Below are 14,846 nucleotides of genomic sequence, written 5' to 3' on the forward strand. Positions count from 1 at the left end.
AGTCTTACCTCTCAGATAGGTCCTTCAAGGTATCTTGGAGAGGTGAGGTGATCAAGTCGCAACATCTAGCTACTGAGGTGCCTCAGGGCTCAGTTTTTGGACCACTTCTCTTCTCTGTCTACATGGCATGGGAAAATCAGGTCCTTTCTTTCAGAACATGCAACACAACTCCTTGTTCAAGCTCTTGTTCCATCCAGGCTGGACTATTGTAATGCTCTCTTAGCAGGTCTTCCAGCCACTTCTATCAAACCTCTACAATTAATCCAAGATGCCGCTGCAAGATTAATCTTTAATGAGCCGAAAAGAATGCATGTCGCACCTCTGTTCATCAATTTGCACTGGCTATCCGTAGCTGCTCGCATTAAATTCAAGGCATTGATGTTTGCCTACAAAACCACCACTGGCTTTGCACACATTTACCTAAATTCATTACTTCAGAGTTATGTGCCCTCTAGAAGCTTGCGTTCTGCAAGTGAACGGCGTATTATTGTGCCATCTCAAAGGAGGCACAAAATCACTTTCACAGACTTTTTCATTAACTGTTCCCTCCTGGTGGAATGACCTGCCCAACTCAATCCGAGCAGCTGAGTCATTAGCCATCTTCAAGAAACGACTAAAACACATCCGTTTCACCTTTATTTGACCCTCTAACACTCTCTATTCTATTTTAATTCTACTTTATCTATATTTATCTTTTTTTTTTATTAAAAAAAAAAAAAACCCCGCTAGCTTTCTATTTTTTCTATTCTATCTACTTGTTTTTCTTTGTGTGTGTGTATATATATATATATATATACAGTGGGTACGGATATGATACATTAAAGATACATATGAAGCAGCTACCGATGCGATGCAATACGATTCACCCCTGTTACGATGCAGTGCGATCCGATTTCGATTCAATTCGATTCAACACAATGCGATTCGATACAATATGATGCAACGGAGAAAATATGATCACTTTCAATGCCTCAAGGCCTGTTTCATAAAACAAGTTGATCAAATAAACCAGGCTTATTTCAGTTAGTCTGACTCATAGTCAAATGATTTGGTTCCATAAAGCAAATTTAACTAGGCCTAGATCAAGCTTAGTCACTGGGGCAACTTATGCTGGGAAACTGGCCTGGTCTAAAGCAGGCTAACTGTCAGGCTAAGCGGAGTTCCCCTAACCCTGACCAATAGGAACCCAATGATATTACTACTCTCTCCCAAACTCTTATGGCTTTTTTTTTTTTTTACAGTTTCTAGCCATGCAGCCTCTCTCTGGTTTTATTACAGCTGTACCTTTTATAGTTTGCAAAACAGATAGCAAAACTTTAGAACATTACAATCTAAAATTGTTCTTTAAAGCATTAAAATAACTCAATTAAAAGTTAAAATCACTGAATTAAAAATGAAAATAAATAAAGAAAATGACTACATTTGAACTGCTATAAGAAACACACATAGAGCTTAGTAAGTACTGTAGCCTACTAGCTTACATTTGATTTACCTATTACAATAGTCTACTTACAGTTACTGCTATCATAAAAATACACTTTATATGTAGGTTTAAAATTTTATAAGACAAATTTAATGTCCAAACATTTTTTTTAATCAAAATGTATATTTTACTCAGAATTCGATTGCGCTCTGTCTGTTTAGTGCGCATGCGCGCAGCAGCACTCGTTGCTCTCCGTCACGCGTGACAGTGTTGTAAATACAACTTAACCACTGATTTCTAGTCGTGTCCTCTTTTGGAAGACCAAACCAAGTAGTTTCGCTTTCACAACGATGGAATGGCCGGAGGGCTAGAGGGCTAGAGTGAGCGGAGGCCGGAGGGCTAGAGTGAGGAGCGGAGGCCGGGGGGCTAGAGTGAGGAGCGGAGGCCGGGGAGCTAGAGTGAGCGGAGGCCGGGGAGCTAGAGTGAGGAACGGCCGGAGGGCTAGAGTGAGGAGCGGAGGCCGGGGGGCTAGAGTGAGGAGCGGAGGCCGGGGGGCTAGAGTGAGGAGCGGAGGCCGGGGGGCTAGAGTGAGGAGCGGAGGCCGGGGGGCTAGAGTGAGGAGCGGAGGCCGGGGGGCTAGAGTGAGGAGCGGAGGCCGGGGGGCTAGAGTGAGGAGCGGAGGCCGGGGGGCTAGAGTGAGGAGCGGAGGCCGGGGGGCTAGAGTGAGGAGCGGAGGCCGGGGGGCTAGAGTGAGGAGCGGAGGCCGGGGGGCTAGAGTGAGGAGCGGAGGCCGGGGGGCTAGAGTGAGGAGCGGAGGCCGGGGGGCTAGAGTGAGGAGCGGAGGCCGGGGGGCTAGAGTGAGGAGCGGAGGCCGGGGGGCTAGAGTGAGGAGCGGAGGCCGGGGGGCTAGAGTGAGGAGCGGAGGCCGGGGGGCTAGAGTGAGGAGCGGAGGCCGGGGGGCTAGAGTGAGGAGCGGAGGCCGGGGGGCTAGAGTGAGGAGCGGAGGCCGGGGGGCTAGAGTGAGGAGCGGAGGCCGGGGGGCTTGCGGCAACCACATGTGACGACCCCGGGCTGGACTCCGCTTCGTCCACAGTGAAAGCCGATCCGGCGATCCACAGCGCAAAGTTATGTATTTCCTCAGCGACCAGCACGGATCAGCTCCAGGCATGACGAAGCAGATATCGTCCTCTTTTGGAATGCCAAACAAAGTAGTTTTGCTTTCACAACGAAACACATAGCGCCTTCACAACATAGCGGCGGCAACAATACTACAGCGAGAATAAATGTTACGCCTTCTTTCTTTGCGTGAACAAAATACAGTAAAAGTAAAAAATGTATAAATAAAATAAAATCTACATGTAGAACTTCATATGTAATTTACATATGCAATGATGTTACCCAATCAAGCACTAAAATGCTTTACTACAATTATAAAAGAGAAAAATAATATCCCTTAACATGTAAACAACCACCAATAATTACAGACGTCCAACAATAAATCTGAATCACACCTCAGAAGTGACTGATTGCAAACAGTTACCAAATATTACATATATCCAACATATTTCTTTCTAAAGCCACATTTTGTATTGTCTATTTGATGTGGGGGTAATTTCTAAGTCAAATTTGATGTGTGATTAATCACCACATCATGTAATTAGTTTAAAATTTTTAATGGTTTGACAGCCCTAATTATTTGATCTTTCAGTTCATTCAGTATGTAGGCAAAGGTATTTAAAATCCAATAAATGGAAGCAGATTACTGCCATCTGGTGGACAACAAAATAAAGAAAATCATGTGTAATACCATGGTGTATTTGCTAGATGGCTGTATAGCACTACATGCACAGTAAATATTACAGGGCCATGCAATCCCTAATTGCGAAGAACAGTGCTTGTAGACATAATACTTTTAATAGATATTGCATTTAGACATTTTATTTAAATGTTATCAAAGACTTATTTGTCAAAGTTTAGATTTTTATTATTTAAAATGTTGAGTCTTGGCTCAACCACCTAGTACACAGTCTCTAACACGGCTTTGATCTCACTTTATCTCTCCTGTCTCTCTTTTACACTATTAATGTTGAATTTAACCCATTAATTGCTGTTTTCCCTGCATTATTGCTCTGTGTTACAGTCACATCAGTTTATATATGGGTGTAGGCTAATTGTGTGTTTGAGAATGGTTGTGCCCATTTTTTTATTATTTTCATTATTTATTTTCATTATTCAAGCTTGTGGACCTTCCTGTATTTGACCTTATACTCCCTGGAAATGAGTGTGCTTATTAAGAACAATATGGGTCAAGTTCCAATAAGCCTACATTTCTGAATTATAAAAAGAACATTAAATAATATATGGGCAAAACTGACTCTTAAATGCTTTAATTTTTATGGTTAACAGTTTTTATTATTTTTTTAATGAATTCATTTTTCCATTTGTCTACATCTCAGTTAGTGTCCTACACTATACACATTTACATAAAAATAATCTTTCAAATTCAGAATATGACTTCAAATACCAAGAATAGGATTCATTTAATTTATTATGCTCTTAATTTTAAAATATTAAAAAAATGTCACAGCACTAGAAAAAAAAAAGTGTCTGTCTGACAACTCACGAACTGAACATTCGATCAGCTCCAAATAAATGCTCAGAATGGGACATTTATTCATTGCATTGCTGGTTATGAGCATATGGGGATTTTCATACTGTTCAATAAAGTTTAAGTTTCACACACAGAGAGAGAGAGAGAGAGAGAGAGAGCCATATTACATACATTGACATTTTCATATTAGTTATATATTACATATTAGTTATAATATATAAATAAAATTTCAGATGTACTAGTGTAAATGTCCAGATGTTCTAAATTATTGCTTTGGCAATACAAAATGTATTTGTGTCATGCCAATAAAGCTATTTAAATTGAGAGAGAGAGAGAGAGAGAGAACTTTTACATTTATCTCGATACTTGGCACTAAGCATGGGTTATGATTCAGTTTCCGAGTTTACCTTGGACCTTAACTCTATGGGCTGCCAGCAGTCCTGTTTTAGCAAGAACGCCCCGTTTTTGGGCAAAATGATTGCCAACAGTTTGTAATGAAATCTTATGTAAATCTGACAATATAGGTGCACTTCTTGCATGGCTTCTTTATGGCTGTACAGGAATCAACACACACACACACAGTCCCCCGTTTGACAGTCAGTTTGTCAGTGTGCGCTAATGGAGGCAGAAAATAAACATAATTAGTACTGTCCGTTTCCTTAGAACAAAATCCGTCTACAAACAAAAGCTGTGAATTTAAAATGTGGCGTACACAATACAACATTTCTGAACTAATATCGGAAAATAAACACCTTTTTGTATAAACCTCAGCGCGCATTCACGACTGAAGTTGAATTGTTTCAGTATGACTTACCTTCTGTTCTGATCTCCCGCGTTCATATAATTTCTGTCAGAAAGATAAGTCCATTTATTTTTTCACAAGTGTGTTTTGTTTCGGTGTGTCTGGTGATATTGCTCTGCCTATGACTGTTCTTTCGCGCAGGAATGAGACATTACATCACCTTCAGTGTGAGGTTAGACAAAAGCAACAAGACTGTCAAAAAAAAAGTTACTCTATATTAACTGAGCAGTTGTATCGGTCTGAAAATCAGCATTGCTGTGATTACAAGAGATGTGCTGATTTTTAACATAACTCTTCCTTGCGTGAACTTGCCAAATTGTACTTTTCCTAACAAAAAGTATAGTTGTTCCGCAGTCTCCGTGTTAAAACGCATGCTGTATTCTGTAGAATTCAGCGAGAGTTTATATAATTTCGAATGAAGTAGAATAACGTACCTTCTGTCCGCTCGCGAACACATCCATTCTGAATCAGTCAGAAGGTCTGCTAGCGCTCGCTCTCTGGAGATTAAACCAGACCAAAGAGCTCCAAGTGCGTTTCTCTGCCTGACTCTGACCCACCGATTAAAACTACTAGCAATGACGGGAATGAGACATTACAACACTCGTGTGAATGTGAGATTAACACACTTCAGTCTCACTTTTCAATGTTTCATGTGTTTCCTCCAAACGCTGCACGTAATTATATGGAGAAGCAGCCAAGAGGGCGTCGACCTGAGAACCCATTCAGCACGCCTAAAGACTTAGAAAAAAAATACAGTCATGCTTTAGTTCTGTCGTCTAGTCTAGCGCATCCAATTACAGGAATTGTCAACAAATGTGTCAGAAGGGTAATTTTTTGAAATTGAGGAAATCGCCTTTAAAGTTGTCCAAATGAAGTTCTTAGCAATGCATATTACTAATAAAAAAAAAAAAGTTTTGATATATTTATGGTATGAATTTTACAAAATATCTTCATGGAACACGATCTTTACTTAATATCCTAATGATTTTTGGCATAAAAGAAAAATTGATAATTTTGACCCATACAATGTATTGTTGGCTACACAGTAAAATCCCGAGTGTTAAATTAACACTGCTTGGAGCATATATGGTCCCACTCTAAAAGAGTGTTAAAGTAACACTGAAGCAGTGTTAACGTTAATGAGATAATTATGTGATTAATTAAGTGCTGATTGAGCATTAGTGATGAACAGCTGCTGTTAACAAGCAGAATCACTGAAGAAAAGAAAAACACAAGAACTACAACTGATTTCAGCCACAGTTTTAGATTAAATCAACTGAAATAAAAGAAGACATTAAATCTCTCAAGATCTCAGCAGAAGATGATTAATCATCTCCACAAACAGCATCACCAGCTTCATGCATTACTAACCAGTTTGACTTTTTGTTTGTCATGCGTCTAAAAATGTCTTAAGAATTAACAGAGATTTAGTTGTTAATGTTTATTGAAAATAACACAATTAGAAGTCACCGTTGTGGAGATGTGTTTGCTGTAGTTGGGCTCTTGACCCTTGATTTCTTACATTAGTTTTTCTCTGGGTGCTGTAACTGTGCATGTAACACGTTGGTTATGATAAGAAAAACCAAGAGAAAATGTGTTTAGATTATATTGGCTGTCTCTTTGATAATGGTATTGTTGTCATGTTAAAGCCAGGTTCACTGATTAGAGATGGGCGTATCGATCCGAAAGTACACGAGTATCGAAAGTACAAAAAATATCGATACTAAGGTGTGTTTTATTTACCAGTGGTTTTGTTTATTTAACAAAAATAATAATAATAATGCGTACAATATGTATTGAATTGGACGAATAACCTTTGTTAGCGAGTAATTGTGTAGGATAGAACTATTTTCCTGCTCATCTGAACGCACGCAAATGTTGCAAGACAGGAAAAGCTTTAAAAATACTTTGCACACCGTTCTAAATCATCTATACTTTTGAGACACGTAGACATCAAGGATCAGCATATGAATCTCAACAATGGTGACGATTATCAGACAGATACAGGCTGCATTGCATTCTGGGTGCACCAATCATAACTCATCCATGGCTCCCAGCAATGCATTGCGACATGAATAAATTATGCAGCTGCATTGTCTTAGTATTTTCTTTTATTATTACTATTTGGTTTTTGTTATTTTTTGTTGTGACTTTTTACTGCCTTGTTTTGTGACGTTCAAAAATCACAAACATTATCAGAATATTTTGTCACCATTGCTGAGATTCACATGCTGATTTTTCATGTCTATGAGTGCCAGAATTGAAGCCTCTACATGAACCATATTTATAAAATTCACTTATAGTTTTTCTCACATTATCTCATATAGCTGCAACATCATAGAGATCATTAAAGCACTTCAGTCTTAGATAAATTGCAATCAGAGCCTAAGTCACATGACATGATTTTATGTAAGGTCCTTGCTGTCACATGTGTTTGATACACACAATTGTGCCAGCCAAAGATAAACTTGAATTTAATTAAATTTAGTCAAGGATCAAGAGGCAACTAAAGCAACCACTATTCACAAAAACGGCGTTGAAGAAAAAAAAAACATCTAAACATTAATTCTCAATAAAGAACTTCTGTTTTAGATGCTCCAGAAATAAAGTCTAACTGGTTAGTAATGTGTGAAGCTGGTGATGCTGTTTGTGGAGATGATTAATCATCTTCTGCTGAGATCTTGAGAGATTTAATATCTTCTTTTATTTCAGTTGATTTCATCTAAGGCTGTGGCTGAAGTCAGTTGTAGTTCTTGTGTTTCTCTTTTCTTCAGTGATTCTGCTTGTTAACAGAAGCTGTTCATCACTAATGCTCAGTCAGCACTTAATTAATCACATAATTATCTCATTAACTTTAACACTGCTTCAGTGTTACTTTAACACTCTTTTAGAGTGGGACAATATATGTTCCGAGCAGTGTTAATTTAACACTAGGGAATTTACTGTGTATTGTTACAAATATACCTGTGCTACTTATGACTGCTTTTGTGCTCCAGAGTCACATATATGTATAAATTGGTGTTCTTTTAAAAATATAATTAGCATTGAAAAATTAGAATCACCATCTGATATTAGCTACTTTACCAGGTAGCACTACAGTTCGGCAACCTACGTGTATTTTGATAATTCACAATTTAATAGTAAAGAATTTCTAATTATAGGTTAAACTGATTGCCTTGATTTCTACTTGATTTTAATGCTCTGGATGTTCATGGTTCAGAAATGGCACATAAATGTCAATGAAACCATAAAGAAAATCATCCACATTTCCATAAAAAAAAAACATCCATGAAACATTACGGTCATATTTCTGTTTACATCCCAAAAGGTCACAGGTAACTTTAAACTGTTAAAATGGTTTAAATTGCTTTTCAGTATAAAACAGCTCATAAGAAAAGCCAAAAATCTGTTTCATGTAACTTTCTTTATAGAAAAGCCATCAAGACCAAAAATCCTCATTTGTGTACAGAGACATCACTTCATGAGTCTTGAATGTCTTTTTCATTTTTGTTCATCTGCACAGGAAGTAACCATCACATTTCTGCATGACCTTGAGCGCTGAATAAAAAAATGATTTGCATAATTTAGTACACACTACAAGTTTTAGGTGTGAACAGTTTTTACAGGAATCAGCTATTGCATCATCTGATACATAAACATACTTCTCATTCTTTCTACAGGCACCGAGTTTTATCCTGAAAGCATTACATGTCTCCTTTAATAAATGGAAAAACACAATGAAAAGAATACAAACTAGACAACTAACTAGTGTCTCAAAATCAACAAGGTGAGTCCTGGTCTAATTGTCAGCAATAGGGAACACAATGCAGACAGAGGCAAATAAAAACAGCACTTGACGGGTCAGAAAAGTGCGATGCAGCATGTCAGCTGGAGATCATCTACTACAGATGTAATTTTTTCTCCGGCAGCACTTTTTCAAACACCACAGTCAGTAACTGCATACTTCAGATTCCTCACAAATATTCCCATCATGCTCATTAAGCACACAGCGGTCGATTCTCCTGTCCTCCAGCGGTTACACACTCGGGCACTTCGTGAGGGGCGTGAAGGTCCTTCACATGATGATCCGCGGCTCAGGAACAGAGTCTGCGATGGATTTATGAGGCAGGACATTGGCACCGTTGATGTAGAGCTCATCGTTCACGATCACGTCTTCACCCAGGACCGTAACGTTCTCCATCCGCACCTGACCAACACAATCATCATCATACAAATCACACAGGAGAGAGCACAGAAGCAGCCTTCCACAAGAATAAATCCCATTCACATACTCCAACCTATCCAGATTTTTTATTTCATTTCATCATTCACAATGCTTTATAAGACGAGTAGAGGTTATTACCCTAGTCAAATATTTATTAAAATAATTATATATTTAAAAAACATTTATTTCATACTAAGTATAGTTCAAATCTATTAACATTTACTGACAGATAACTCTAGACTTACTGATATAAACATTATAATTAGTGCTGTCAAATGATTATTAGCGATTAATCGCATGCAAAATAAAAGTTTTTGTTTACAGAATATATGTGTACTGTGTATATTATGTAAATGAACAACATACAACGTACATATTATGTATGTATTTATTATATAAATATACACACATGCATGTATATATATATATATAGAAAACATTTTTCTTAAATATATACATGCATGTGTGTGTATTTATATATACATAATAAATATACACAGTACACACACAGATATTATGTAAACAAAACCTTTATTTTGGATGCGATTAATCATTTGACAGCACTAATTATAATTAAACTTTACTTGGCATATTACTTGTGCACAATGCACATTTCTTGATATTAAGCTAAAATGTATTTTAATGTCACTTTTGATGAGGATTGTATGATCTTTGAATAATATCGGTCTTTAAATGCAAGATATTTAAAGTGTACCTGAAGTATACTTGCAATAGTTACACTTTTGCACAATCATATATACCAAGTATATCTTTAGTTGGACTTCAGCACTACTTCTGCACAATTAAAGTGCATTACGTACAAAATTAGTTCTTCCAATTTAGCAGACTTTAAGTATACCAGTTTAGTATATACTAAAAGTACAATTGCAGTGCATTTTAATAAGTACATAAATATGAAAATGTATTTGTACTTAGCATGAAATAAATGCATTTCAAATACATTCAAGTATATTTATTTTTTTACTAGGGTACTTTTATACTTTGAATAGAAGTGTTTAATATTGTCATTCATACAATAATTAGCTTGGTTCTTGGTTTAAAATTATTCATAAAATAACTCCTCTGTAATTGCTATGAAGAAAATTAATTAAAAGGTGGCGCTCTATGAACAGTGAAACTCACCCACTGCCCCACTGAAGAGCTCCATCCCACAATGCAGGACTCCAGCCAGGAGTGGGAGCGTATGTGCGCCCCTTTCAGGACAGTACAGCGCTTTACTCTCACGCCATCCTCCAGAACCACTCCGGCCCCGATCGTCACATTGGGCCCGATGGTACAGTTTTCACCGATCACCGCCGTTGGGTCCTGGGTTGAGGTTACAGCGTGTCATATATTTAATATATATATATATATAATATACGTATAGGCACAGTATATGTTGATAGGAGAAACAAAAAGCATGTTTCCTGTTTATTGTACATTACAGAAAATGGAAAGTGGCTTTAAATATTTTTTTTGCTGCATTTTTTAGAGTAAGTATATCTTTCCAAATGTTCAGAGCTGGGTGGATTACTTACAAAATGTAATCCGTTACATGACTCCAAATTACATGACAATAATTGTAGTTAGAAATGTAATCCATCACATTACACATTTTAGGTAATATTACATATTTAGGTAATATTACAATATACATTTAAGATTAATCTAAAAGTAGTCTGATTATATGATCGGACTACTTTTAGATAACTTTTAGATTTTCACATTGATTTAAACAGGATAATCTTGCACCATATTGATATAAAATACAAAGAGTAAGAAAATGCATTCCATTCATTGTTATTAATAAAATTAAGTGCATTAAAACTTACATTGTGTCATGTGACCATTAACCACCATCAGAGAACTGTTAACATGCAAATGTGATACTTCATTATTAAAATATTTATTTTAAAATCTTAGGAGTACTTCATATAAGTACTACATGAAGTACTCTTTTAGGTGAAAGAAGTTCAGATGACAAAAAGGTTTGAGCCTGACTATACTGTATGTTACCAGACGCTGCTGTCAAGAGTTTTTTCCCGATTTGCAATGTTATTAAAATGCAATTTTAACACACAGCTGTAGATTTTCGTCTTTCCCCATTTAAGTAAATAGAAGGTCTACTTGCTGAGAATAGCTGTTACAAATATGGCTGCTGCTACAAAACATAAGGTGAGATAACTTTGTGCTACTACCTTGTGTTCACAGCCTATATAATAGATATTTAGGAGTGAAAGCGTGTCTGACCACGAGAACGTTTCCGAGGAAGCCTGGCCCGCTGCGGAGCCGCTCGGGGGCCTGCTGCCGAACAGACTGCAGGTACATGCACATGCCTGTCAGGAAGTCTTTGGGCTGGCCAATGTCCATCCAGAAACCTGAAACACACAATTAACAAAACAACTGTAACTGCTAGTTTAGTAACTGTATGATGCATATCACCACTGGATCGAAATTACGCCAAATGTGTGTGTGTGAGTGTGTGTGAGAAAGTGTGTGTGTGTGTGTGTGTGTGTGTGTGTGTGTGTGTGAGAGAGTGTGTGTGTGAGAGAGAGAGAGAGAGAGAGATTGAAAATTCTAAAAACAGACGCACTAGATATGAGCTCCTATTAATTCATATAAAATACTGCTGTTAATTGAGGCAAAAGCTCATAAAAACCTGTTTTAACACTTATGGAAATATAAGAGTACAGAAGGAAAGCAATAACTTTCAATCACTTCATCGGAAGAGCCGCAACTGCGATTTACAGATCTACAGTGGCATCGGCAGCTGTGAGAGCAATCGGAGCAACTACATCCAGCATAATATATAATATATATTATTTTAGTATCAACAACTACCAGCATCATATAAATCTCAACTGTCAATAACGGACACATTCAGCGGTTGCCATGGAGATCGTTTATCCTGCAGACATTAAAGGAGACAAAAGAAAAGCATTTAAACAGACACTGTTACATAAACACCCCCCCGAATCTCTTTATGTTGATATGACATCTCAAGAAAAGAGAACAAACTTGATCTTCTATACAGAGAGGAACCTCATATGAAAAAGTGTTATTTGTAAATATTTCCACTAAGAAGGGAATCTGTAAAGGAAGTCAGATCTGCATTTTTGAATCAGCTGACCACTCCTCGCATTTCCAAACCATCAATCTGTACAACAGTGGAACGTCTTAATTCAAGGGAATGAAGCTAGTCTCCAAGCTTTTGAAAAATCATTTCCCCTTTTAAAGCAGACAGTTGAGGAGGAAACAGCTTGCAGTGTTAAAGAGGAATCTGAAGATGAGAATGAAGTGCTGCCCTACTCTCCAGTCAACACATCTCCGGCCCCATCTGATGAACCAATGACTGAGCAGGCCACACACACTCACAGTTATCTCCAGTGTCTTCCCCAGAAAACGGCTCTTCTAGAGATGGAGGTGTCAGAATTAAAGCAGCTAATCCTGAGCTGCCCAGATGAATTCACCATCAATAATCTCAAGGCTGAAATTAAGCATTTGCACAACATCAACATGAAACTTAAGGCTGAAATGTCAAAAATGAAAGAGGACTCAATACAAAGAGAAATAAAGTTTGAGAGAAACATCCATGAGTTAAAAGAAAAGCTGAAAGAACAGACTGCAATGTTTTTACAGCTTAAAAACAAGGAAAGTGAATCTCCCAACGACAGCTGCACTGAGAGTAACCTGCGGCTCCATCATGAAGCGCCGTCACACAGCTCTGCACCTGCAGACTCCTCAGTGAAGGAGCGCACTCACACACCGCCGCCGTCACACAGCTCTATACCTGCAGACTCAGTGAAGGAGCGCACTCACACACCGCCGCCGTCACACAGCTCTGCACCTGCAGACTCAGTGAAGGAGCGCACTCACACACATGAAGCGCCATCACACAGCTCTGCACCTGCAGACTCAATGAAGGAGCACACTCACACACCGCCGCCGTCACACAGCTCCGTACCTGCAGACTTAGTGAAGGAGCACACTCACACACCGCCACCGTCACACAGCTCTGTACCTGCAGACTCAGTGAAGGAGCACACTCACACACCGCCGACATCACACTGCTCAAGACCACCACGAGACCTTCACAGACAACCCAGGACTTCAGGATGGTCTCACAGACAGCAGGAGAGTCAGCTCTACACTGAAGGCCGATCCCAGCAGACACGCAGCTATGCCCAGGTACTGTCACAGCAGACGCCCTCATCATCCGCTCAGGAACTGCTCTCCATTAGTGATGTGGGAGAAATTAAAAGACTGCTAAGCCTCCTCTGCAACAAAATGCTCAACTAAAATCTACAATGATTGATCACAACACAATGATTATTATCATTGTGATTATTTTTATTATCGATTGTTGTTATTGTTATTACTATATTATTATTGTTTTTATTTTAAGTCATTATTCACAATGATTTATTTTAATCAATTTGACTACCTTTTTTACTTGCTCTACTATTACTTATTTTATTTTTTTATATTTATTTATTTTATTTTATTTATAAAAGGTTTTATTTTTGGTTTTGCCTCCAGATAAACAGCAGTATTGCTTAATCGCTGATCATATCAAATGTTAAATATTAGCTTTTGGAATATTCAGTTTGTGCTCTAAAACATTTGGATTAAAAAGCACAAACACAGAGTTTTTAAATAGCATCACAAATGTTGACATCCTAATTCTAACAGAAACATGGTGTAGATCAGATGTGTCCACTCAGTGTCCTGCAAGTTACTCTGAAATCATAGTGCCCTCATGGAAACTCAACTCAGTACATCGTGGTAGAGATTCTGGCGGTTTAGTCATATGGATAAAAAAAATGACCTTGCCCCTTTTACATCACCAGTACAGCAAGGCAAAAAAGGCCGATCCCAGCAGACACGCAGCTATGCCCAGGTACTGTCAGGAACTACTTTACATTAGTGATGTGGTAGAAATTAAAAGACTGCTAAGCCTCCTCTGCAACAAAATGCTCAACTAAAATCTACAATGATTGATCACAACACAATGATTATTATCATTGTGATTATTTTTATTATCGATTGTTGTTATTGTTATTACTATATTATTATTGTTATTATTTTAAGTCATTATTCACAATGATTTATTTTAATCAGTTTGACTACCTTTTTTACTTGCTCTACTATTACTAATTTTATTTGTTATATTTATTTATTTTATTTTATTTATAAAAGGTTTTATTTTTGGTTTTGCCTCCAGATAAACAGCAGTATTGCTTAATCGCTGATCATATCAAATGTTAAATATTAGCTTTTGGAATATTCAGGGTTTGTGCTCTAAAACATTTGGATTAAAAAGCACAAACACAGAGTTTTTAAATAGCATCACAAATGTTGACATCCTAATTCTAACAGAAACATGGTGTAGATCAGATGTGTCCACTCAGTGTCCTGCAAGTTACTCTGAAATCATAGTGCCCTCATGGAAACTCAACTCAGTACACCGTGGTAGAGATTCTGAAGGTTTAGTCATATGGATAAGAAATGACCTTGCCCCTTTTACATCACCAGTACAGCAAGGCAAACATCACATTTGGTTAAAGTTGGATAAAAGCTTTGGAATTCTAGATAATGACCTTTTTATCTGTGGAATTTACATTCCTGAAGTATTTACATTAATGAAGTATTCCACACTTTACAGGAAGAAATTCATCAATATCAAACTCTGGGGAAAATTTTACTATGTGGAGATTTAAATGCTCGAACTGGCTCAGAATTAGACTATATTGATAATTCAGGAGATAAACATCTGTTCACACAT

General features: G+C 37.7%; 2 protein-coding genes across 3 annotated transcripts in view; both read right to left on the minus strand.

Annotated features, from left to right (window-relative positions):
• lmcd1 (LIM and cysteine-rich domains 1) overlaps positions 1–5,876 on the minus strand; it is a 41,203-nt gene extending 35,327 nt beyond the window's left edge. The window contains exons 1-3 of the mRNA XM_016276485.1: positions 5,862–5,876; positions 5,271–5,574; positions 4,849–4,881 (exon numbers count right to left, since the gene is read on the minus strand). Coding sequence (XP_016131971.1) covers positions 4,849–4,881; positions 5,271–5,297 — 60 coding nt within the window. The 5' untranslated portion in view covers positions 5,298–5,574; positions 5,862–5,876. The remainder of the gene's footprint in view (positions 1–4,848; positions 4,882–5,270; positions 5,575–5,861) is intronic.
• A 2,880-nt stretch (positions 5,877–8,756) lies between these two features.
• The window catches only part of gmppb (GDP-mannose pyrophosphorylase B), a 36,689-nt gene continuing 30,599 nt past the window's right edge, over positions 8,757–14,846 (minus strand). For both annotated transcript variants that reach the window (XM_016276484.1, XM_016276483.1), the window contains exons 8-10: positions 11,312–11,439; positions 10,205–10,387; positions 8,757–9,043 (exon numbers count right to left, since the gene is read on the minus strand). In XM_016276484.1, coding sequence (XP_016131970.1) covers positions 8,912–9,043; positions 10,205–10,387; positions 11,312–11,439 — 443 coding nt within the window. In that variant the 3' untranslated portion in view covers positions 8,757–8,911. The remainder of the gene's footprint in view (positions 9,044–10,204; positions 10,388–11,311; positions 11,440–14,846) is intronic.

The sequence above is a fragment of the Sinocyclocheilus grahami genome, unplaced genomic scaffold (genome assembly GCF_001515645.1).
Source record: "Sinocyclocheilus grahami isolate Dianchi unplaced genomic scaffold, SAMN03320097.WGS_v1.1 scaffold103.1, whole genome shotgun sequence".
NCBI lineage: Eukaryota > Metazoa > Chordata > Actinopteri > Cypriniformes > Cyprinidae > Sinocyclocheilus > Sinocyclocheilus grahami.